The 26,911-nt window shown below is 38.6% G+C and overlaps 2 protein-coding genes across 4 annotated transcripts in view; both read left to right on the top strand.

The window, feature by feature from the left end:
- Positions 1-13,044, top strand: part of cfap97d2 (CFAP97 domain containing 2) — a 16,558-nt gene extending 3,514 nt beyond the window's left edge. For 2 of the 3 annotated variants that reach the window (XM_028590851.1, XM_028590850.1), the window contains 6 exons: positions 10,661-10,810; positions 10,987-11,089; positions 11,304-11,384; positions 11,843-11,961; positions 12,093-12,279; positions 12,431-13,044. In XM_028590851.1, the coding sequence (XP_028446652.1) occupies positions 10,764-10,810; positions 10,987-11,089; positions 11,304-11,384; positions 11,843-11,961; positions 12,093-12,279; positions 12,431-12,643 (750 nt within the window). In that variant the 5' untranslated portion in view covers positions 10,661-10,763 and the 3' untranslated portion in view covers positions 12,644-13,044. The remainder of the gene's footprint in view (positions 1-10,660; positions 10,811-10,986; positions 11,090-11,303; positions 11,385-11,842; positions 11,962-12,092; positions 12,280-12,430) is intronic. The other variant, XM_028590852.1, reaches the window with a different exon arrangement.
- Positions 13,045-13,219: 175 nt separating this feature from the next.
- cdc16 (cell division cycle 16 homolog (S. cerevisiae)) lies at positions 13,220-24,616 on the top strand. Its single transcript, XM_028591933.1, has 18 exons — positions 13,220-13,453; positions 13,659-13,713; positions 14,576-14,673; positions 14,819-14,857; positions 14,991-15,131; positions 16,478-16,637; positions 16,779-16,873; positions 17,513-17,646; positions 18,067-18,146; positions 18,275-18,324; positions 18,412-18,485; positions 18,594-18,719; positions 18,819-18,971; positions 19,350-19,413; positions 19,537-19,598; positions 22,234-22,369; positions 23,361-23,451; positions 23,844-24,616. Exons 1-18 carry the CDS (start codon positions 13,406-13,408, stop codon positions 24,095-24,097), a joined length of 1,860 nt encoding a protein of 619 aa, XP_028447734.1. The 5' UTR covers positions 13,220-13,405; the 3' UTR covers positions 24,098-24,616.
- The last annotated feature ends 2,295 nt before the right edge of the window (positions 24,617-26,911 follow it).

Genomic DNA, 26,911 nt, shown 5'->3' with positions numbered 1-26,911 from the left:
ATGCTGCAATACAAAGAATACAAATGACCAGCCTTATGGCCCCAGCAAGAATAAATGACCTATTTAGAAACTGTACTTTTCTCCTTCTTTCTTGTAATTTTAAATGTATTAGTCAGAGATTTGATTTCTTGCTTAAATGGTGATTTGCTATAAATATGAGCTCAGGGAAAAAGGTTGATCCATACTTATAAGGAAACAGTTTTGCATTAGATGACCTCATTGATCTTTCCTTTTTTCCAAATTACCTCCATAACCAGCATGTGTGTAACATGTATCTCTTTGACATGTAATAATCTTATGTTATATGTAGCACCCCAAACTCAGGAGATATATATTTTTCATAATCGTGTCTTTTTATGGACAGCTGATGACAAGTTACTGTTGAACTCTGCGTGCAAGAGTTATAATCAAAAGCTCATTTTATCCGCTATAACATTGAGTGAGCAAAAGCCGAGGTTTGTGTAAACAGTATTAACCACAGCACAGGAAGCTTGATGAGAGACTGGAGGGGTTCATTAGTGGGGTTGTGTTGTGTGTTCATCTCTGAATTACAGCATTAATCCACTTTAATGACCTAGTTTTGTGGCGCCCAGGTCTTGTCAGTTGTCTGTGATAACTGGTTCCTCAGGGATGTGGGCCACTTTGAAACACAATGTTTCCTTGATTGACTTTCTTTACACAGCATTATCATTTTGCTGTGTCACTCTTCAAAGGCCAACTGTAAAGAATGTCTTATTGATTTTAAGAGGTTGCTGTCAATTTTTCAATTACTGATAGAGCACATGTCGTGTACCTGCTAACACATATACTGTACACCCACATACATGTATCCAGTACATCGCCTCAGACAAGGGGTGAATGCAGTTATTTAAGCAATTTAAACAAATTACACGTGTGCTGTAGACTTGCATCCACATGTGTCCTGCGAGGTCAAATGGACTCATTGGGGAATCCGTACAAGTCGGAGTAGTGCACTGCAGGCTCTCCAGATCTCTCCCTCTGCAGAGGCCTCTCATGTCATGCTCCCTATCGATCTGTCTACTGTAATGTAAAGAATCATCGCACCCTAGGGGATATCATCTGACAATTTTGTCAGGGATCATTAGAATACTTCTTTTTGATTGCCCAGGCTGTGGCCGGCAGGAAGTGGCTCCCTTGTGAGTTTTTAACAGCCTCTTTTCTCCTGATGGGGAGAAAGAACTTGATGTAAAATGCACAGAGATAAACGGTCTGGTTCCAGTTTTACTCATGGTCTCTGTGGTTTTACTGTACACATTTAAAAAGGCTCACACATGGGGGAGTGTGAAGATTGCATGAACAGCATGAGTGTTATCATTTGGAAATATATGGAGGGATTCATTTCAATTCTAATGTGAAAAGTATAAGAATATATAAAGAGGTATTTGAAATTGGTATTTGGATTTGTTAGCAACAATCTACACACACATAGTATATTTGTAATTAGGATGAACTGCACCTTTTATATTTGCTAAATGATATTTAAAAGCCTGAAATGCATTTGAATATGTAATATGTTTTGCATAAGACTGAAGATGAGTATTTTATCATTATTAATTAGTTACTTTAAGTCAGAAATGTCTACATATGTCAATAACCAGTACCCTAACAAGAAAGGAGTGGAAATTCCAAACAGCTTCCTTTTTTTTTCGGTGTGAGTATTTCCTCCTAATTAAATTAATGATTAGAGGTAGCATAAATAAATAAGCCTGAAAAGTGCCACAGTTCCAACCAAATCCTGGAGTCTTGCTGAAAAAATACTCTGGGTGCAAGTTAAAATAGTTTACATACTATAATGTTGGACAGTACTGGGGATCACTATGACAATGAAGCTATTTCTGATTCTTGATTTGAAGCAGTGCAGGGAGAAGGGCAAACCGTGCATAGGCATCAAGGCAAAGTACTGCTGTGTTAATAGTAGTTGTGTAATATAATTAAAATTTTTTAACAATTTCATCTGTTCAAAGTGACATAATTCTGTCATTAAGTAACATTAGTAAAAGTTTCATAATCAGCATGTTGTAGTTGAATCTAGAAATCGATAGGGAAATCAATAGGGGATTTCTAGGCCGGAACCACACATATATGCATGTTCAGTAGCAGTGTTAAAACCATCCGCTCCCCTTCACCCAGCATGCCCGCAGCCAAGGCATCTACCAATCAGAGAAGGAGAGTGATCTTTGTTTGGCATTGCTTAGAGCGAGTGTTCACTAGCAAATGAACAGCTGCTGTGAACCAAGTCATGACCAAAGATTTTATTCCAACTCAAACACACACACACACACACACACACACACACACACACACACACACACACACAGTTAGTTACTGCTCACCGGTACTTGACTAAAATACGCCATATGTGATGTTTACACATCGGCTCTAAAACCTCTCCAGCGCACCCACATTGTGACTAATAGGGCACAAGACCAATAGAACAAATTGAGGAATCCCACACACATAATAACCAACTCCTCTTTAAAATCTATTGTGACCAACAATATTCATTGTTGCAAAGAGATAAGGGCAATGACAATGGCCCAGTGAGGATTCAGGCACCCTCCACTGTATAGCAAGCCAGCCCCCATCCAATTCATATATAGTGTTAGTCATACAGTCTTAATTCCATTCACCAGGATATAAAGCAAGGTGTCATAGCCACATAATAATAATCAGAGGCCTGTGTCTTTATACAATATCATTTCATCTTTCATCTGTCTTCGATGTGAGTGACAAAGCCCCCTTTGTATAGACAGTATAGAAACAATATGCATGACAAAGAAATAACGTTAACACTTTACTTGAATGTAACGACATAATCGTGACATGACACTGTCATAAGTATGACATGACACTGTCATGAACGTGTCATAAACGTTTATGACTTCTGTCATTAAGTGTCATTCGGTTTTTGTCATGACAAGTTGACATTAAATTTGTTTTGGATGTCTTTGTAATGACAACTTGACATTAACCAGGATGACATTACCAGAGGATGTCTTTGTCATGACAACTTGACATAATGTCATCCTGTTTAATGTCAAGTTGTATAGACTTTCTCAATTTCATAGACTTTCAATAAACTCAGTTCAGAAACATTAGGAGCAGTTGTAGATATAATCAAGTTTGCTTAATGAATCTGTTGGTGTTCAATTCAACTTCGTTCTAGCATTTTCTGTTCCTCTGACAAATACATTTTCCCTTTTAATAAGGCTATAAAATCATCCATGGTTTCAATGCAGTCTTACAGTATTGTCTATATTTGGAGACATCTGTCACAAAGGCATGTGGTTGAAATATAAATGAAGATAGAATGTTCTCAGTGGTACTTTGGGGCGAGGCAAGAAGTGCCTTAACTAAGTAGTCACCCAAAGCATGAGGAAGGGCCTGCGGTCAAATGGAGAAGTGAACAAGTAGTAATGAATGCTACAGTGGTCCCTCTCATGCCAAGCAGCTTTTGGCACTGGCATTGCCCTTCCTCTGGCCTTTTTCCCCATGCCCTCATCTACCCAAAAGCGATACATACACACTCACTCATGTTTTAATGGTGCACAAGGCCTAAAATAAAGTCCACAGTTTACAGTTTAGTTTGAGCCTTCTGTGATTTTAACATATGTATTTTTTAAGTAAAATCTTTCTTTTGTTATGTTTTTTAAATGGCAGAGATGCATTACGCTACTCTAGTTTATATGTCTGCTCTAACAGTGCAGTTACATAGTCATAGCTCATGAAGCCGTAGGTTACCCGAACATACAGCCATGTGTGGTCATGCAATTGATTGGTTCCTGCAGTGCCAACAAGATAATCAATATTTCAGCTATTTCACCCCCACTTTAGCCACTGATCTGCACTGTAGTGAACCATTGTGTTCTGCACTATACACAATCTGTATCCTGTACATCTTGTACAGACAGTAGAAGTCACTGTAACTGTTAGCATAAAAGATTAACTTGTACGACTTGTACCAGAATAAAATGCAACAAGTAGGTGGACAATAAATGTCATACCATCAGATTATTTTGAGATTTAGATATGAAGAGGATGTTTCCTCATGAACTACTTCACTCCATGCTGGAGGCTGCAGTCTATTGCATTTCTTGACCAGCCAGGTTTAGGCAGCATGGAAACAATGAAACTGGCCTACTTTTAAGTCATTTTTAAACAGAAATTTGGCAGATCACATAATGCCTCAGCAGGCTTATTTTTAACTCTGTTATGTTTTCAACTGATTCATTTTGTACATGTTGTGGTCAGTAGTATACATCGATGGATAATGATATTTTAAATACATTTTTTATTATGCTGCCTGACGGTGACAATCCTGTTATTACTCACGTAAGTGTATTCATCTCATCAAATAGACACAAATGACTAAATTAGTTTATTTTTGGTTTTTGAATAAAATGACATGGCTCACTCTCATTCCCTATTTCTGAGACCGTCGATACCAACTGAACACAACATTAGTCAGCAGTAGACTTCAAATCAGTTCACATATTCAACACGCAACAATATGACCTTTGCACTGACAAAATATACCGTATTCAAAATAGCTCAAGTAAGTTTCAAGTCTCTGAAGTTCATTTTTACACATTCAAATATCCATGACACAATGGTATGCTTTGGAAAATGTGGGCCAGTCATGTAAAGAATGTGTGAAACATTATAGCGTGTATACAGAATGATTAGCTTCAAAGCTGCATAGGTTAAAAAAAAACCTGGTTAAGCATATGACTTCAGATGTATATCGCCATCACACTGAACAAAATTAAAAGATTTTTTTATCATTTACAAAATCTTGAGAAGAAAGAGTGGGAAAACGCACAAAATTAAATGCCCTCACTACGTAAAAAGAAAACAATAAGAATTATCTTGTCAGATATATGATAATTGTGAGGAATTGTTTTTTTGCAGGTTTTAATTGGTTTTAAACCAAGATACAAGGACGAGGTACCTTGCCAGTAACCAAGATGCTGAGATGTTCAGAATAGGTTAAGTTGCCAAGGGAAACAGGAGACATTTTTTATATTTGTGAACAAAACCAAGGTTTCATTTCAAAATTAAGAATATCCTGTCTCAAAACGATGCTGAAAAACTAGTCCATGCATTCGTTACTTCCAGGCTGGACTATTGTAATTCCCTACTGTCAGGTTGCTCAAATAAGTCCCTTAAGACTTTCCAGCTGATCCAGAATGCTGCAGCACGTGTTCTGACGAGAACTAAGAAAAGAGATCATATTTCTCCTGTTTTAGCTACTCTGCATTGGCTTCCTGTGAAACTCAGGATTGACTTTAAAGTCCTTCTCCTGACCTACAAAGCCCTAAATGGTCAAGCACCATCCTATCTAGAACAGCTCTTAGTACCTTATTGTCCCACTAGAGCACTGCGCTCCCTGAATGCAGAGTTACTTGTGGTTCTTAGAGTCTCCAAAAGTAGAATGGGAGCAAGAGCCTTCAGCTATCAGGCTCCTCTCCTGTGGAACCAGCTCCCAGTCTGGGTTAGGGGTGCAGACGCCATCACCTCATTTAAGAATAAACTGAAAATTCTCCTCTTTGATAAAGCTTATAGTTAAGAAGTGAGGAGTTGCAGCGTCCGCCTAACCCGGCCCACCTGCTTCTCTTCGTAGTCATCAGATTTATTGATGATATAATCAATAATATAGTGTGAGTAGAGGGAGGCAGGCCAGTACACCCTCTCATCAATGTTTTCATTTGTTGTCATCCTTTTATATGCATTCTGTCCCAGAACTGCTTGTTACTAACCTAGCTCTGGGGAGTTTACTCCCCGGAGTCCTTATGTTTCTTCGGCCGCGTCCTGCTGCGTCTGCTGCACCCACCCATGCTCTGCAGCGCCACGTTTCATCCCGCAACATCACGCTGTGACATGAACTACAACGACTACCTTCAAAGTCACTGTTCCACTATCTTTAATGGGACTATTATCGCCATCACACCCCCAACTGGCCCCGTCAGACACCGCCTGCCAAGAGTCTGGGTCTGCCGAGGTTTCTTCCTAAAAGGGAGTTTTTCCTCGCCACTGTCGCAATAGCCACTGCTAATGCTTGCTCTTGAGGGAATTACTGTAATTATTGGGGCTTTGTAAATTATAGAGTGTGGTCTAGACCTACTCTATCTGTAAAGTGTCTCGAGATAACTCTGTTATGATTTGATACTATAAATAAAATTTAATTGAATTGAATCATATAAGAGCACAAATCTAAGCATAAATCTGCATTTCTGTTGGCTTACTGCAGTCGATTAGTCCAGCATGTTACTGTACTCGGCCTCTTTCTACCTAATTTGTTATCCTCATAACTCATTCCACTGTTATGTAACAGCACTGTGGGTCTTATTTAACTTACAAAGACTGCATCTTTCATTATTTATACCCTTTCATAGCACATATCTATCTGGGATATAGGCCTGTATGGGTTTGATTATTAAAATGGGGCAAACTTCCTGCATTCAGGAGGAAGTGCAGCATGTGTGCGCCAAACTGTCATCAAAAGAGCCACTTTTAGAGGGATAAAGCCTATTTCCGAGTCATAGCATCCATTCCTCTGTAGCTCAGCAGCATTAATGGAGAAGCAGGGCTGAGAGTATACCTCAGAGTTGTTACCTATTCCACCATCCATTAGCTGAAAATTGTGTTGACTTTAAAACTATGTTCTATAAATCAAGTGTGAAGGGTTTTCATATTTTGTTAGCGTTAAGGTTTTGTCATTGTTAACCGGGGGAGCTGTATAAGTTTGGTTCAGGTTTTTGCACAAAGAAAAGAGCAGGTGATGGAAAAAAGAGGAGCTGATAACACTCCCACGTAATAGTCAAAAACGAATGTTGACAGTGTGTTTTCTGCATTTTCCGATACAATTAAAGATTCCGTACAGCATACTGTATCATACTAACTAGATACAGTAATGGCAGAACAGGGCCAATTCCAAAAGAAGTAAGTACTTTGCCCAGAGATGTCTCTAATGTCTGTTTCTATTTTTAAATAGGTCAAGACAATGTTTGTTATGCTTCATCAACGCCAAGCTGATAGATGATCACTGAGTGTAGAGAAGAGAGCTTTTAAGGGTAGAAGAGAGAGGTTCTTTTTGGCAAAGCTTCCTGGCCCATTCACAGCGCATCACTTTTGAAGCCTGTTGATTTAAAAGGTATGAATAAAGTGTTGTATTTGGGCCAACTAACTGTATAAATATGCGGAGAAAGTAAAGGCATAATTGTTCCAACTAAACAATATTTTGCCCTATTCCTGGTGTGACCTTTAAAGGACCGTATCAGACAAAATAATACTCTTACTAACAGAACTTCTCAATTGCATGTGTCTGTTCAGTAACCCTAACAAGGCTTAGAGCCAGTGTGATGCAGCCACCTCTAAACAGGATCTTCTCATGGGACCTGTTACCTTAGTCACTTTCCATCACACAGAACAAAAAAAAACTTGATCATGACCATAGGGAGATACACAGACTCCTGTTGATCTCACTGCCTTTCTGGCCAAAGGCATAGATTCAAAAAATATGAGCTCCAAGGATACTCCTGGTATGGGTTCAATCAGCAGAGACAGGGTGGCCAACAGGAGAGATCTTGTTTCTGTGCTGTTAAACATTTTGTGAAAACACAGCAACAAATGTAAAAAATTAATTGAAATTTCCTTTAATTATTGGATTGGATTCCTCATTAAAGCACTATGCTATTTTCGTGTTATTACTACTATATGTACTGTACATAACATAATGAAACAAGAATGGTGATGGTGAGTTGACTATTACACTGACATATACAAAGGAAATATACTATGGATGTTGGAATAGCTTGAGTATAATGTAACAAAATTAACCTGACCACTTTTAAAATGCTTTCACCCTTGCAATAGCCACAGCTGCTATTTCCCATTCTTTCTGTGATTGTTGTACTATACAGTTTATACACAATATTACACAATACATCCTTTCCATTACATATGTTCATCTACGCTTTAAGATAAAAAAATAGCTTTATCTGAAAAACATTACACACATGTATAGACACACATACACACACATGTTTCTGTTATGTTGATATGTGTGTAGCAGGTCTCTCTGTACTTAAACTGTCCCAAAGAGACTGTCTTATTCCCAAAATGGTGCAATGGAAGATCCACCAGTGCACAAGTGAGACTACCCCGGAACTGGTAGCATCCCATGACATTTAGAACATAAAAACAAGCTTCATTATCTTTAATACATCATTATCTCCCTTCTTAATTGATGATACGTACAGAGCCTACAAAAAGTATTTGACTTTTTGTTTTCTTTGTTACCACATTCAATGACAATAGAAACAATTGAGATTGACAGTTATCAACTTTATTAGTTGAAAACAAATCTCTACATCTTGGGTATAAAATACAATTAACTGCATGACTGTTCACCCCCCTTTAAAACACTTGTAAGGCATCACTGAGTATAAGGAATTCCTGTATAAGGAAGGTCCAACTTTAGTAGTCAATTTTATGGCAAAAGGACTTCATAAATACAAAGGAACATTACAGACAAACTCACACCAAGTTTACTGAAAAGTATTAATCAAGGAAAGGATACAGAAACATTTCTGAGCTAATGAATATTCACCAAAGTCAAGTAAGGTCAGTCCTTAAAAAAACTGGTGCAACTGTGAATCTATCGAGAGCAGCCTATGCTCAAAACCAGTTGCCTTTCTGTCTTTGCGTGTTCTCCTTTTGCTTGTGTGGGTTTCCTCTGGGTGCACCAGTTTCTAACGACCAAAGGCATGTAGCTTAGGTGAACTACAGTAGAGACTCTATTTCCCAAAGCTGTGAATGTTAGTGTAAATGGTTGTATTCTTGTGCTGGGTTAGGCTCAAGCACCTTGCAAGCTTAAGCATGGATAGCTAATAGTTGGAGATTTGAGTTAGTGTTTGCCAGAATGCATATGGAATACTCTGAAAGGTTGTATGGTCTTATGAGACCAAAGCTTAACTTTTTTGTCATATTAAAATGTATTGTTTCGTGTAAGCCAAGCCCTGTACACCAGCAGAAAATATAAAGCTAATCACAACACATCCAGTGTGATTCTCTGTGGAAAAACAACTTAAACAACAGTAGTTTTTACACTGTAAGGTTACAGAATAGCCTTATCATGCTTATTGTGAAACATAATAGAAGCATATAAAATCACTGCATCAATTTTGCAACAGTTAATATATTTGCTGTATCCCCCACTTGAGGCTCAGCTACATACAATAACAAGGACATTTTGATTTTTTTTTAAATGTGATAGAAAAAGGAATCGCAAATAAAGACCATGGGAGATCAAGAAGCACCTAACTCCCAGTCCCTATTTGATCACCCTGGTTTCTGCCATCTGTCCCATCAAAATGTCTGTTCTTATACAACAAATTGGACTGGAAACATTTTATTGCCTATAATTCATTCATGAGGGCTCTCCCTATGCACTGAGATGTGACCGCGCTGAGGGGAACAATTAATTGGCTTGTGAGGGCATCTGTGGGGAGATATCAGACATGAAAAATCACCCTTTGTCATGGCAGCTTTACAACAAGTCCTACAGTTATACACAACTGCATAATTCTGTAATATACTCATAAAAGTAAACGTGTACAATTATTTGCTAGCATGTTGTTTGTGTATTGATAGTTGGATGCACAGGTAATGCATCTTGTTACACTAATCATTAAATGCAATGTTCATTATGGTGCATGAAAAGGGGGGACTTAATGATCTTTTACAGTTTCATGAGTGCTTGTTCATTCTGACGTGGGATTTGAATTATTAACCGTTGTGATCTCAGTTGCACCAAAGATTGTCATGGCCAGCTCTAGTCAGTAGGGGGCAGTGTTGTAATATAGCTGTTCATTCATGAAGTCCTATCACCTCAATGAGATTCATTCAACAAATATTTGATGATATGCTCCAGCGTGTCTTAAACATATATTTAGTACTTGACATGATAACATCATGTAACATGATAGCACTGTATACTGTGTGCAATGTATTGGATTGAATTTAGTTTTACAACTTTAAATAAACTTAATTTATCTTGTTATGATCAGGCAGCAACCTAACAGTGTTCTTTACGACAGCAGATTTTCTGTGGGTGTCTTTTGTATAAACTGTGTTTGCACTGAGTGTGCTAGTTTAAGTTTCCAAGTAACTGTTACCAAGGCTGCAATTGTCAACATGCAGCAAAAAGAAAAAAATATAGTGGCCTACATACCTCATTAATTTAATCCTGTCAATTCTTTTCAAAAAATGTACTAATTCTACATTTGATTTAATAATTTCACGATCAACATGTTTAACAGATCCATTGAACTCTGACTCTAACAAAAAGTATGATCAGTGTTCAGAAATTAGAGTCACATTTTTACATTTACATCCTTGCAGGCATGAACAGTCTGAAATGGCATGAGCAGATTTTGAAAATTCAGCTTGAATTCCAGTTCATTTTCAGCTTGGAACTGTGTCAAACGGTGTCTTCACACAGCAGCTCATTTTACAGTCACTCTGTCCAGTCTCCTCACTAATTAGCCTATCTCTATGCCTGTATGCTTTTCTCTGTGTGGAACTTGCTAAACAAGCACATTGTTTGAAACAGTTCATTCATCTCCGCTCTCTCCAGCTGCTGTCATGGCAACCATGTATGACTGGCAGAAAACAGACTGCAGACTCTGAGCTCCAGTCAACCTGGACGCTGCAGAGCATGAACACACTCTCATGGACAGATGAAGGGTTGTGATATTGAGACACCAGGGCAGCCACAGATTGTGAGGTGAGTCACAGAGGCCTGAGGGACTGAGTTAGGTAGCATACTGTTCACACTTTTATGTGATTAATGCTGGACCACAACATTAATACAAAAATCATAATCATTCAAATGTGTGTTTCTTTTTCTGGTGCAGGTTGGGAATGGGTATGCACTTTTTGTTTAATGTTTTGTCTTGACAGGACCATGATGGCGCATCTGGCATATCAACCCCTGCTTCCCACCGGAAACAAATATCTGCAGCAGAAATGGGACAAGGCTTCATATGATTTACATAGGGAAAAGGTGAGGAGAAACATGTACTTTGGTTTGTGAAGTGACTTGATAACTTGCTATTGCTGATTCATCCCATATTTTGAATGTTTTGAGCTTCACCTCAAGCTTTTATTCAAGTCACAAACCATCATAGTAACCCTTTTCCAACCAGGTAATGTGTTGGAATTATTCAGTGCCATTTAGTGCTTTATACAAAGCTGTATGTTGTTGTTTTTCTCCCAAGGTGAAGTCAGCTAAACCAACAATAAACACCACTCCACCAAAGACCTATGTTCACCTGGCTGTCAAGCTGAAGAAACAAAAGGTTGCTGTCTTATGTCTCGTTTTCAAGTCAACTCACATCATGTCCACAGGGTGGCAGCAGATGTTTCAGTGCCGAAGCCATCCAGTGAAGTCTCAAACTATGAGAAATGAATAGCCCAGTAAATCTAAGAATGTTATTTAACCCTTGTGTTGTCCTTCGGGTCACAGTCACCCGTTCAGTTTATTTGACGTTTTGTATTGGCCTGGCGTTGAGCTTCGGGTCCCTGGTGACCACTCGCCTCATCTCTTCCTCCGGGGTCTCTCTGCAGTTGACATGAAAAGAAAAAGGCCCCGGGGACCCCGAAGCACAACGCCAGGCTAACACAAAATGTAAATGAATTAAACAAGTCCCCGTGACACGAATGACAATACAAGGGTTAACCTCAATTCAAAATAGAAAACTGTATTGTTAAACCTAAATACTGTGTTTCTATTCCTAATCTATGTTATTGCATTAAGCTTGAAGAGGAATGGACAATGAAGATTCAGAGGGAAAACAATATGCTTATGGAGAAAATAGCACACATCATGAGGACAACTGGAGAAATTGACAACAAGAATTATTATGAAAGAAAAAGGTAAGTTGGGTTGTGTGGCAGAACTATCAGTGTAAAAGTACTTAGTTAAGTCGTGCAACAACTTGTATTGCCAAGGTGGCCCTTGAAACTAAAAACCCAGTTGTAAAGCCTGTGTTTACTCTTCATTGCAGCCTTGGCAAGGAGAAGCGACAGCTGGAGTTGCTCCGTATTACCAAGGAGAATCAAATGATCCTGTCCCATCTGAGCCAGTGCAGGTCTCACTATAATCTGAGGAGCTGGCATGAGGACTGGCTCAAAACTCTCAAGGTGATGGACAGCATTGCACGTTACCCACGAGGAAGGACAAATGAGCAAAAGGTTAAAAAGAGCTCTTCTTTTTTTAGATCAAGTAGCATTCATTTAATTAGCACAACCTGTTCCTTCTGCACTCTTAATGACCTCCTAAACTGTATCATATGATCTTTATTGTATAGCACAATGACTATTTTTTTTTACGTGCCAATACCAGGGACAAGAAAACTCCATTAAGAAGCACAATGATATTGATAAAGAACAAAAGATCAGTGCTGATGCAGCCACACACAGCCCTGCAAGCAACAAGGTCATTGACAAAGCAGAGTCTGAGGAAAATGAAAACAGTAAAGAAACCAGCAAGAAAGGAAGTACAGGAACAGAAATACAGCAGGACATGGTGACATACCCTGAGTCCAAATGCACCTGAGGAATCCAACTCACCAGATGCACCTAAGAATCCTGGTTCTTCTGACATCCTTTAACTTACAGCAGACAAACCCTCTCACACTGCTGAATCATTTTCCTCTCCTGATGGATCTGATATGTCCAGCACCCCTCACACACCTTAAACACCCGAGCAGGAGACTGCATGTCCTGCAGAGGGATAAAATGCCTTGTTCTTTTGGCAAACCCATTTATCTGCACATTAAAGAGACTATGATAGTTTCACTATAAGCTGTTTTAAAAAAGACAATCTTATCTACAGAGAAATGGATAGATACTGTATGGTACTCTAATATAGTGCAGGAGAAGTACTTTGTATAGGCTGTGTAGCCTACCAAGATAAATTCATGGAATTTTCTGGTTTAGAGAATTTTCACAAACAATATGATGACCATTTTTAGGTTTGTTTCTTTGATAACAACAAATAAAGTAAAAAATACATTAAGTAATAAAATAAATGTTTGTATCTTTTCTTTTTACATTTATACAATTATTTTACAGCTATACAGCGAAAGTGAATGACTTGAGATAATGTGGAACTGTCTATCTACTATGAGTTTCCTTACGGTACATTTTGCAGGACACTCGTTGCAGAAAGAAGCCGCGGGTTTGATTTTACGCAGCTAGCTAGCTAGCACGTATTTTTGTGAGCATAGTTTGACACTGCTTTTACACTGCTTTTTCCGTCTTTAAGAATGACACACCTTTGATAGTCAGACCGATATTTTTAAGAAAGAAAAACAAAATGAATCTCGACAGGCTTCGAAAGAGAGTACGGCAGTACATTGACCAGGTAACGTTAAGATTTATGATTTCTTTCTGACTTTGTTACTAACGTTAGCTAATGCTAGCTTGAGAGCAAACCTGGCGTCAATGGTAACAAACCTTCCTAGCTTGACTGCCTGGCTAATTTAAGGCTATTACCCAGCCGGGCAGCCAGCCACCCACAGCAATGAATATACATTTGAGTGACTCTGTCTTTGTGTGCTTGTTTACAGCAACAGTATCAAAGTGCTCTGTTTTGGGCCGACAAGATAGCGTCCCTGTCTCACGGTGAGTGAGTGCCGTTAGTGCTTATATACTGTCTATGGAAACTACCCAGCATGTTAGCGGACTTAACCTAACGTTACCAGTCTGTCACCTAAAATTACAAAGCCAACGTTAGTAGGACTGGCGTTTTTTAGGGAGATAATTCGGGTTTTGTTTATCATTGTTCGTACAATTTCTTCACAATCGCAGCCGAAAAGAATCTTTACTTCGATGGCAGATAATACAGTAGCTTGCCAACAGTTGCGATGTTGTTGTGTAGGCTGACCGTGATGACTCTGTCTTGTGCACAATAGTTAGGCTATCCCACTAACACATTTGTTTCCATATTTGTGACTGTAGATAACATGTGAATTTTGTAAAGTTGAAGAAGAAACTACTATACATGTATTCTGTCAGTATGGAATTCTGGAAAAAAAGAGAACTACTTCAACACTCAAAGATCAATTAAATTAAACTGGAAGCCAAGGATGTAATATTATACTATGAAAACAAAAAACAGACAGTACAGCTTGATTGTCAATTTATTATCAGTCTGGTGTCCGAATTGAATTAGGACATATTTTAAGTCTATCCAAATAATAAATATTAATAATAGGAAATGTGTTCATATAGCCATTTCTTGATATGTTACTGTAATACATTTATCTTATCTCCTGATAATATTAAAATGTATCGCCTTATTAAGAGGAAGAATGAAGCCAAGACGGTCTTATCTTTAAAGAGTATGATGCCAAACTGTTTTATAATGTATGTTTTTGTTACAAGTTGTACAGTATATGTGCATTTACACAATAACTTTAATGGGGAAGAAAATATGATTCTAACGTCAGGAATTGATGAATTTACCTTTTTGTTTGGCATGCAGAGGAACCCCAGGATATCTACTGGCTAGCTCAGTGCCTTTACTTGACCTCACAGTACCACAGAGCCTCCCATGCCCTCCGTTCACGAAAACTTGACAAGGTAATTGCAGGTTATGTGTGATTTGGCGATATGTGCAAAGTTATGTGCTGGGAAGTGAGTAATTGGGTATATAATACTTACCAATATGTGAAGGACGTGTATATTTAAAATAAACCAATCACAATACTTGTCTTCTCTCACACAGTTATATGGAGCTTGTCAGTATCTTGCTGCTAGGTGCCATGTAAGTAACTGGAAAATACAGTTTGTATCAGTTTTAAACCCTCTTTTGCATGTGTTACAGAATATAATGTAGAAAAACCATACCAGGTATTACCCTTGCTTTAGATTTATTCGTATTGGACTGTTTTGTCTAGTATGCTGCCAAAGAATTCCAGCAGGCCTTGGATATCCTGGATGCAGAGGAGCCAGCTAGTAAGAAGCTGCTGGACAGGAGTGGGAAAGAAGACAACGGGACTCCAGAGTCATCCAAGGATTGGGACATGTCCCCTGCTTCTGTAAGTCTGGTCTGCCACTGAAATTCTGGAAAATTGTATTTGATTTGGTTGATCCAATTAGATTATAGTTTTTAAACTGTCTGATCTAATATTATCACTCAGCATTGTTCTGTTCATCAACACTCATCTTTTTTTTTTTTTTTTTTTTTAAATAATCATTTTGTTTAATGCTGTTACTGAAAATATGTAGCTATACTGTGCCAATGCATTTTCTTTTAGTGTCTTGACTTTTCAGCCATGTCCAGTTCCACAAACACTCCCATCACCAACTGTAGTTTTATTGACCTTGTTGGTAGAAATGATCTACATTTACAATTTGTAACCCTTATTTTGTATTGTAGGTAATATACAGTATATGGCTCCCCAAATCCTCAAATGTGGTACCTCATATGCCGTCTCTATAATTCCTTTATTTTCCAATATTAGTAAGAAACCAATATTAGCAATGATTGTTTTTCTTTAGTTTAAAAAAAACTGTCCACAAAATAGATTTACATTCACGTAGAAAAACATACATTAACATAAAACAATTGGAGTATAATTTTTTCACAATCTTTTCACACACAATAGAGATAATTGTGTTTATTTCAACATCAGATGTATTTATGATATTCAAATACTACACAACAGATAGGATAATCTGACTTAATGTTATGGAGTTCATCTGCTCAAAATTGTCCCTGCACTACTGGCTAGGTTAATATAATAGATTGTATTCAGTGGTTGAAAACAAAGTCTTGCCCTAGCTGTACATATGATTAATTAACCATTGTAATAACAGTTGAGTGCAGTAGATACGGTTTTGAGCGGGCAGGTTATGTTGGCATAAAATACCCTTTATGTTAGGATATGACAGTTGTTTTCTTGATAATTGCTGCTGATGTCCAGTCTTGTTAATGTTGTGGACATTACAAAACTTTACAAAAATAGAATTAAGCAAAAATTGTACTTATTAGGCTATTCGTTAATATTTCAGTCACTTGTATAATCGCTCACCCTTCTCTGGTTCGAGTGTCAGATTGACCCTCACTTTTCTCCTGAACTGTCTCATCTTGCTGCTTTATTAAAAGTGTTAGAATGTAGGAGACATTGACATCATACTATAAATCCAGGACTCTGTGGGTCAGTCATATGAAGTAATTTATGGGGACTGAAATGTTGCTGCATAACATGAATGACCCAAATAATAACCCAGTGATAGTTAAAACAAAAGACAAAGGCAACCCGCCTTTGAGTTAGATAGCCAGGGAAAACCTGCTATATAAAGTTATGAGTAATATTACAGACATTTACTAGAGACTGTGCCCTCTTTCTGTTCTACCTATTCCCTCTGTGAAATATTTCAGATCAACAGCTCCATCTGCCTACTGCGGGGTAAGATCTATGATGCCATGGACAACAGACCACTGGCCACCTCCAGCTACAAAGAGGCATTGAAACTGGATGTGTACTGCTTTGAAGCCTTTGACCTTTTAACGTCCCACCACATGTTGACTGCACAGGAAGGTGAGACTGATCTGTGGCGATGATTTGCACTGACCTATTCATTTTTATTTTATTATTTACCAATACTCTACCATTTATTATAATTTCAAGGAACTTGTAAAATGGCAGTATATGTGAAATGCGTTGTCTATTTTTCAATAGAGAAAGACTTCCTTGACTCCCTTCCTCTGAGTCAACAGTGCACTGAGGAAGAGGAGGAGCTGTTACACTTCTTATTTGAGAATAAGTTAAAGAAGGTAAGGGGGCCTATGCATTAAGTTTTGAAAGTTATTTTTTATTGTGTTGGTCGTTGATCAATTAAAGCATGAGGCTGATGATGTTCAAAATGTTTCTCATTGTCAACTAATCCTATTAAAAGACCAAAATCAACAATGAATTAATCTGACCAACAGGTATTGTCTTTGTAATCAAAGCCTGATATATTTCTTTGTGCCATAGACACGATGTCCCATTGTTTTCCAAAAAATATTAAAAGCACATCATTGAGCCACATTGTTGCACAGGATGATATGTTCTCTTATTACAATGAACATGGGCCCTGCAATTTTTCAGTTAATCTCAAATACACCGTTCTGCCTTATTGTTTAATTTGAGCTCATATAGAGCGAACAACCAAATGTTGCTCTCCAGTGTTGCTGAGCTTCAGGGATCTTAGTTAATATTCATTAAAATGCAAATGTGTATTATGGATATTCTTTTGTCCTAACCCCTTTTCCACTGTCTCCTTTCTTAGTTTTGTTTTCATGACCTTGATTTATCTCTTTTCCCTGCTACTCACATTTAAACCCTGCACCCACCTTTCACACACATACATAAATACACACACACACACACACACAAACACACACACACACACTCTCTCTTTCTTACTGCAGTATAACAAGCCCAGTGATTTGGTGGTGCCTGAGATGGCCAATGGTCTTCAGGACAACTTGGATGTAGTGGTGTCTCTTGCTGAGAGGCATTATTATAACTGTGATTTCAAGATGTGCTACAAACTCACATCAATGTAGGTGTCTTTGGGTTTCCTCTCAGTTTATTGTTGATCTTTGTGTACTGAATTGTTCTGGAAAATAATTACATTTATATGGAGCTACTGTGAAAATGTGAGTCCTACATCCATCATACAAAATACTGTAAAATCACACAAGGATAATTCTCAGCTTTGTACACAATGTGTAGCCTGCTTAACTTTACAGCTTTGCCTAAAGTCCATACATTACCTCAACCAGAGATGGTCTAATACACATTTATGGAGTCATTGTAGTGTAACAGTCAAACCAAAAAAAGCCAATGAAAAATGCCCTTTGAGCACAATATCACAGCGTGTAATCAAAATGCATGTCATTTGGGTTACACACAAGTTACTGCAGTAGAATGTCAGTAAAATGCAGGACCACTTAATACAGCTCCTGTTTTTCTATTTCAGGGTGATGGTTAAAGACCCATTCCATGCCAATTGTTTACCAGTCCATATAGGAACTCTGGTGGAACTTGGAAAAGCAAATGGTGAAATATATTCAGACCATTTATTCACACATTCATGTTTAGTTTGATTGCTTGGCCTACCCACCAGTATAATAATTAATTGGTTAAGTTTGCTGAATTTCAAGCTTTTTTGTGTTTTTGTCCTGCAGAGTTGTTTTACCTCTCACACAAACTTGTAGACTTGTATCCCAACAACCCAGTAAGTGTTGCAGCTATATCACCATCCATTTAATTCATATTTTACATAATATCCAGTATTTGATAACCAAATAAAACCCTTCATCAGGTATCCTGGTTTGCTGTCGGCTGCTACTATCTCATGGTTGGACATAAAAATGAACATGCTCGGCGATACCTTAGGTATGTTTTTGCACACTCAAAAGGAAGTACATCCTGTTCTAGGCCACATTGCAGGCTGTCTATATTTCGGTGCAGTTATACATATTGGGTATTGTATGTCTCCTGTAGCAAAGCCACCACGCTGGAGAGGACGTATGGTCCTGCATGGATTGCCTATGGCCATTCATTTGCGGTAGAGAGTGAGCATGACCAAGCCATGGCTGCCTATTTCACTGCTGCCCAGCTGATGAAAGGGTAGGTACATTTTATGCAATAGACATACCTGTCTTGTCAACCTGCATTGGCAATTTTGCTATTTCTGTTGACACTTGATGTATGCTGCTCCTCATTCAGCTGTCACTTACCCATGCTTTACATCGGCCTGGAGTACGGTCTGACCAACAACTCCAAGCTGGCAGAACGTTTCTTCAGCCAGGCTCTTAGTATCGCTCCAGAGGACCCATTTGTCATACATGAGGTGGCGGTTGTTGCCTTTCAAAATGGAGAGTGAGTCATAAAGCCACAAACGCACACAATAACACTTAGGCCTCTAGTTTGATAAATGTACTTGATGGTATCTAGCTATGAGAGTTTTGTTTTGATTTGAAGGGGATTCGACTTAAGTGGAATAAAAAAACATTTATTAAAAATAAATCTCAGACGAATATTTTACATCTTTGCTTAATCAAATCAGAAATATCTGCATATGTTTTTTTTTTTTCTGTAGTCTGGGTGCTGACACTTTAAATCGCTGAAAAAAAATGTATATACACAAAATTAAGTAACTCATGATGCACCTGATGTTTATTACACACACATTGATATCTGGTTTATTTTATAAAAACTTTAGATGCGCTGTAAGAATATTTTTCACATCTGTTTTAGCTGGAAGACAGCAGAGAGGTTGTTTCTTGATGCAATGGAGAAGATCAAAGCCATAGGGAATGAGGTAACTGCAAATGTATTTAATTGGAAAAAAATATGCATTAATGCATTGTGAATGTCTTGAAAACATGACCATGTCTCTGTAGGAGTTTCTTAATGTATGCTTGCTTTTTTCTTTAAATTTAAGGTCACTGTGGACAAATGGGAGCCTTTGTTAAACAACTTGGGTCATGTGTGTCGGAAATTGAAGTAAGTATAGAATCATGGATTTCATAGACTTCTTTGAGGTAGCACACATAGTACTAGTATGGGATTAGGGTTGGGTATCGTTTGGGTTTTTCCCAATAGCGGTGCTAAAACCATACTTTTAAAACGGTGCTGGTGCTAGAATCCGGATCGGGCCAAGCCCAACAGCCATTAAGAAATTTGTGTCCGAGCTCAACACAGTTAAAATCTAATTTCTTTCTCATACCAATGACACGTGCAGGCTACGTTTTTGTGTGGAAAGCCCACTTTTATTAAGCAACTGTAGGAAGGCATTCAGAAATGTCAACAGATGAGCGCATCAGCAGACACGGGGCAACAAGCGCACGTTAATAAGCTGTTAAAATGTTCAATGTGTTAACCTTTCCTACTTGTTTCGTTTCTGACCGTGATCAGAAAACCAGGGGAGACTCGTTACCTCCAGGGCCGACGTTATGAAATGAATAACGTTGGCGTTAAAATCCTGTTTCTAGTGAGCAAATGAATGAACTTGGCTTTCAGTCTGCGGTTTATTTTGGACACCGCAGACACTGTTTACAAAACTTAAACTTATTCCACCAACTCTGCTCAGGTTGCATATAACACGTCTGCTTCCTCTTTCTCTATCTCTCTTCTGCCCACTTACCACACACACACACACACCCCCACACGCTCTGAGCTCTCTTAAATTTCTAAATATCTGTCCGAACCATCTGTGTTGTTTTTCCATCAGACTGTTACGTCCCGGTGTTGGAATCCTCTACAGGGAAATACAATCACACTTAACACCGCTTAACCTAAACTGTCAGCATTTAAACCATTGTGTTTAATCCAGCTACTAGCTAACAGTAACGTAGCGTCCCATGCAGCGATGCTTCTAAAAGAAAAGTCAGGCTCTGAAATGAGGCACCGAAATTTTCATTACTACCGTTTACGTCGGAACCGGTGACCTATTGGCACCACGTGTCAGTACCCAACCCTATATGAGATGCTAAATTTATCCTGAGCAGATGATTAAAGAAGATTGGAAAATGCACTCTACTCTTTATTTGTTTATTCCCCTCCTTATCTTATTTGCTTTGGTCTTCCTCTGACAAACCATTTTCAGAGATGTGCTCACTTTTGATCTGTTGCAATCATTCAACATAGATAGGGCCCTCATTGAGAATTTATGAAAAGCCCCTTTAATAAATTATGCATTGCCACCACTTAATAGATATAAGGGGCTCGCAGAATGTGTGCCACGTTTTGAAAGGTTTGGACAGTTTTCATATAGAAGGACGGTTTCATCCATGCAAAGTAAATGTCTCACGTACTGTAGGTTGTTGGTGCATCAAATGCTGTATTTAGCAAAACCTTTACATTTTGCAGGTTCAAAATCATTGCCTTCAAGAGGCACAGGTTTCAAAATAGCTGATGCTATTACGTTCCTGGTTTGCAGATGGCATTAAACCTGTTTGAGTCGTGATTCACTCGGATCTTTAACCCGACTATTTAAATTAACTCACGAGTCTCTAGTATCATTAACTCTGATTAGTTGAGTCCTAATACAACTCAATCTAAAATGATAACCGCAAAACCACACAAACCTCTTGCAACATTAGCTACTACTAGTCCTAGCCATCTTAGCTGCCAAAAAATCTCTATAACTTAAAATTTCGTAAGCAACGACAACTCCACAAGTCAACTCAAACGACTGAGTGAGCAGAGAGACAGTCCGAGACACAACTTCCTGATCCGCAGACTCACGAGCCCTCAACGACCCGCGCAAGTTAGTCGCGCGAATCAGCCGGCTATGTTGTCATGAGTGGATCATTCTGTAGCAGACAAGCAAGTGAACTTCACTCAGGGTAAAGCAAATCAACAACAAAAGCCATTCTTTCACTTCTGAAATACATACAACAAATACAATGTTCTGCACGTAGCCTAGCTAGGCTTACTTTAGGTTTTGGTGTAAAATGTAGTGTGTTAAAATGCAATTAGGTTGAGCAGACAATCTGAAACATTGCAAGCTCGCAATACTGACTCAAGTGACTTGCACAACCCAAATCAGTTTAGTGAGTGACTCAGAATAACCCGAATCCTTAAAAGGAATAGAGTTTGCCAGGCCTAGATGGCATGCTGACCTGTGACCTTGTTTATCAAGATATAGCTGCTTTATTTATTGTCATTATATTACTAAACAGTCACGTAAAACTTAGTAATCTAGTTCCTTCTATTGCTCCATTTGGAGAAAAAAATATCTTGTCACATTTCTGCAAACATTATTTGGATATTTTGTTGAATCCATTGATATGGACTTTGTATTTTGTGGTATTATTAACATACAATAATTAACAAAAATTATATATATATATATATCAAATATATTTGGTATTTATATATATATCAAATATATTTGGTATTTATATATATATCAAATATATTTGGTATTTATATAAATACCAAATATATATACAAATAGCTGTAAAAAATATATATATATATTACAGCTATTTGTGTATATATATTTGGTATTGTTTATTTCATATTCATGTTTAAAATGTTTGTTTATATATGCACCAATCACCAAGGCAAATTCCTTGTAAGTGCAACTTGCTGTGGCAATAAACCTTTTTTGAATCCTGGTTTGTTTCTGTAGAAAGTACGAGCAGGCTCTGGAGTACCACCGTCAGGCACTGGTGTTAATCCCTCAGCACGCCTCCACCTACTCTGCCATAGGATACGTGCACAGCCTAATGGGCGACTTTGAGAGTGCTATCGACTACTTCCATACGGTATAGTGCCTTTTCTTCGGTCTATAAGGGTTTTGTTTCTCACTTTAAAACCTTGAGTAACAAGTATTTAGCAAGAACTGCCTATACAAAGGGTTGTTGGTCTCCACATCCACATGACGCAAGCCTACGGTGATCGCGCATCATCCCCAACCCTCCTCCACGCACTTGCTAGTAGCGTTTATACCGTCAAATCAAGCAGGACACGGAGGATTCAAAAAATACACGAAAGACTCATTAGAATTCTTTGATCTCCTATCGTAATTTTTATGTTCTCTTCGTCTCCGAAGCTGAACACTGCTGTTGTGACGTAAAACGCATTACTCAAGCTTCTGTGCGCGAATGCCGCTGGACTACACCATTTAGTAAACAAAGCCATACTGAGAAATACAGAGAGAGGTTTGTGGAGTGTATAGGCTTAATTGGCAATGGCTTGAATGTAACAGATTGATATAAAGTACTTTGGCACTATAGCTTTACGACCAAACGAATAAGTGCAAGTAAACTCCACCAGCTGTACAAAGTTGAAGAAAATCTTTTTATTATTCATCACATACAATCGCACAGCACAATGTAGTGAAATTCAATTACTGCAGTTAACCCATCCTAAGCATTAGGAGCAGTGGACAGTCACATACAACGTCCGGGAAGCAACTTGGGGTTAAGGGTCTTGCTCAAGGAAACTTTCACATGCGGCCGGAAGATGGGATCGAACCGCCAATCTTGTGGTTGAGGGCCGACCCGCTCTACCTCTGACCCACAGCCACCCAACATTTGTGATGTCCGGGAAATTAAATAAAAATCAACACTAAATAGGAAACAATATTGTATTGTAGAGTTTTTGGTGGTATGTGACTTTGTTTCCAAAGGCAGAATAAACGCATACAGGGTAACATTAAATCATCACTGTGATTGGTTGAATGCTTTTTACTGATGTCAACAGTTATGTTTTGGTGAGAAATGCTTAAAGTTCGTTTGGCTTCTTCCTGCGCAGGCACTTGGACTGAAAAGGGACGACACTTTCTCTGTGACGATGCTTGGCCACTGTATTGAGATGTACATTGGTGACACGGATGCCTATATAGGTAGGATACAGCTATGCTGCCGTTTCAGAGGAGTTTTTAATCTTTGGAACTTATTGTGGAAAAAGTCATATTTTTCAGCATTTTATCCCTTCCCTTTTTTTTAAGGCTAATGTTAAAAATTAGAGTCAAATCTCAAAGTCAGAATTCACCTGACGTAGTATTAGTTTATCCAGTGAAACTGTGACATTGTCTTTGAAAAGAGATGCTGTTTTTTTCCATTGCTGTGAATACCACAAACAGAAAACTTAGTGGCTGGTATCTCAAAACTATCTGCAGACACATTTGTTTTAACAAATGTTTCCTTTTGTTGCAAATATTCAAATATCTGTTCTGAGACACCAGTGAGTATTTTAAGCCTATAAAATGATGCGTTGCCATTTTTGTCCACAAAGGCACAGATCTCAATGACAAGGTGCGAGGCAGCTTGAACACTCCGGCACTGATGAAGATGCTGAACACATCGGAGCCTGGGGACCTTCTAGCCACCCCAAGATTGGAAGAAACCAGCATCACATCCTTAGAAACGCCACTGTCAAATCAGGACAAGATGATGCTGGAGACGCCTTTGCGACTCTCTTTAACCCTGGAGTGTGATATGTACGAGAGTGACGTGATGTTAGACACCTTGTCAGACACCAGCACATGATGTCGTCCTGTCAGGAGGTGGAACTGTCATTGCAACAGGTTGTCATAGGTACACATATCCAAGCCCAAGGACAACTATCCTACCAAAACTTTGGCACCTGTCCTCCACCAGAGGTTTCCCGTGGATTCCCCCCTCTTGTGCATTAGATATGGTTGTTTCTGTAAGTGGCAAAACATAGAACATACCATTGTGAACATTATAAACATGAGTAAAAGTATGAATTTGTATACAGCTCCTGCTGTACATAATATTCATTTTGCAGAATGCACTTTAAAAGGGGATTTAACATGTGCCTTGGTTAAGGGGTTGAGCGCTTGGTTTAGCATTGGAGCTTGGGGTAAGCCTGAAGACACTGGGAACATGTGGCCCTCTGACACTTGATTGACCAGAGCAAAACACAGCCGCACACCTCACATCTCAACTAAAAGACTGAAGTCCCTTATTACTGCCTATGGCAGGACCCTTCGTGTTGCTTAACCTGTGGATTTTTAAAGTGAATAAAGAGCCGGCTGAATGCAATCAGTTTTTGGTGAAAACAATTCTTGGTAATTCCTACAATAAACCATGCATTTATCTTAAAAGATTTTAGCATATCTGTGTTTTGTGTTCATCAGAATAAAGTGGTTGATTTGTAAAACCCACAGCACACATGTTGAACACTGGCAATAGGGAAACTTGATATCCTTAATTTGTACTCCTTATTTTCTACGTATTGTTATATCAGAAAAATAAATTGACACTCATCATTCAGGTACTGTAGAGTATAGTTCTGCTCTCTAAATTGATGGGTTACTTTTAATTTAGTTACAGTCATAGTACACCACTTAATGTTTTAATTAATGATTTGAACAAATTGGACAATCCTTTTAACAATGTGACTTTCAATACAGTGAATTTAGTCATGGAGATGCTGAGATAATCATTCTGGTATTTGCCTATAATATAGTTCTACCTATAGTTATTAATACCTGTTAACCAGTGAATCCGTAGCAGATCAGAGTTCCTGTGAATGTCACAGAGAATTCCCCAATTAATGCCAACCACTCTACAGAAAAACATGCCATGTACATGTAGTGTGAAACACACTGGAGCTCAGACCATCCTCTCTAATGTCATGTTCCGGTTTAGGGGAGGAGTGAGGTCTTCCAGCCTCACGGCTCCTCTCCTCCCTTCTCTGCGCTCACAGGCCATATACAGTAGTTTTCCGTTTACCTCCCGGACCTTTTTTCTTTTCAATGGACAGCGGCCGTAGTAACTTCAGGAGAGATGGGCTGTACTCCGTCTAAGTCGTCCGTTATTTACACCCAAGACAAGGTCTGCCGGGACCTGGACACCTGCTCCACTTTTGTCCCCAGTCTGAAGAGCTCCGTTTCGACACCAGAGAGACCTCGGCTGTGTGTGGAGACCAGCAATGGCAGGAAAACATTCCTCAGTGGTGAGTTTATGTCCAAGTTTATAAAAAGCAATTTCTTTCATCTGAAGAGATGACGTTGTCCACCAGGCTTTGACACAGTTTAGTGTTCCAGCTTAGGAAATTTGCTTTCATATGCACTTGTAAAGATCAGAAAAATACAGTCCGTTTTAGTAGACCGCTAAATAAAAGTCCCGTGTTTTTCCTCAGTTCCCTGCCGAGACGTCCACGGGCGGTCAGTGAGCCAGTCCTCCTCCCCTGAATGCTGGAGCTCTGCGGACAGCGCCCCCCACATGCAGCTCGCACTGTACGGATCAGTTCAGCCTGAAGCCCAGCAGCCCGACTCCGGACCAGCAGGGCTGCGGGAATGCTCAACTGGCTTCAGCCTGCAGTAAATAGAGTGACACTGCGACATGAATTGATGAGCCCAACAAGTGGCAATCGGTTTATTTTCACACCACAGTTGGGTCTGTTTGGAGCCAAAACTGTGTTTTAGCGTAGGGTTAGCCTACATGATGAGCACGCTGATATTTGATCTGAAAGAAAGAAATGCGTTTCTAAAATAAATGTTTGATTACGGTTGGGATTATGATATTTTAAAAAACCAGCTGCACGCGTTGAGGGAATTTGACATGTGCGCATTTTGTTTGGAATTTAAATATTTGCATGTAGGTTAGGAAGTAGACAGTAGTGGAAAGTAACAAAGTATATTGACTTAAGTACTGTAAGTAGCCTACAATGGTACTCGGTGCTGTTTCTTTTTCTGCCACTTTATACTTCTATTACACGATTCAGAAGGAAACATTGTACTCCACTAAATGTATTTTATAAATAACTGGTTATATTTACTTTGCCGATTCATAATACAAAATGTATAATGTAAAACTAGTTTTAGCCAGTATATAAAGCCCACCTTTACCAGCTGCAACATTAAAGTGATATGTACAATAAACCATCAATGATTATAATACAATACTATAATAAACATTATTCTAAAATGGAGTGCTTTGCATAGGATACTTTAAGGACATTTTGATATAAATACTCGTAAATGTTAATGCAAGACTTCTGTGAAGTTAAATAGTGTGTTTATATTATTTTTATCCTTCTTATATTTAGAGTATGTGTGACATGCACCAACAACACCATGACAAATTCCTTGTATGTATAAAAAAAGGACTTCGCAATAAAACCCTTTCTGATTCTGAGAAACTTTTTCATATTTTGTTTCACACCCTGGACCATTGCGGTGGGCGTCCAAGGACCTATATGGCTACATACCATAGCCTGAATGCTACAGACAGTTTAGAGTAGCATGATATCAAAATTGTCTGTCTAAATATCGCTCCACTCGCGATATTACTATACTCTCGCGAGTACACGGTGACTTAACACGGAGAGAA

This window comes from Perca flavescens, chromosome 11 (genome assembly GCF_004354835.1).
Source record: "Perca flavescens isolate YP-PL-M2 chromosome 11, PFLA_1.0, whole genome shotgun sequence".
NCBI lineage: Eukaryota > Metazoa > Chordata > Actinopteri > Perciformes > Percidae > Perca > Perca flavescens.
This window is presented reverse-complemented; position numbering and strand designations above follow the sequence as displayed.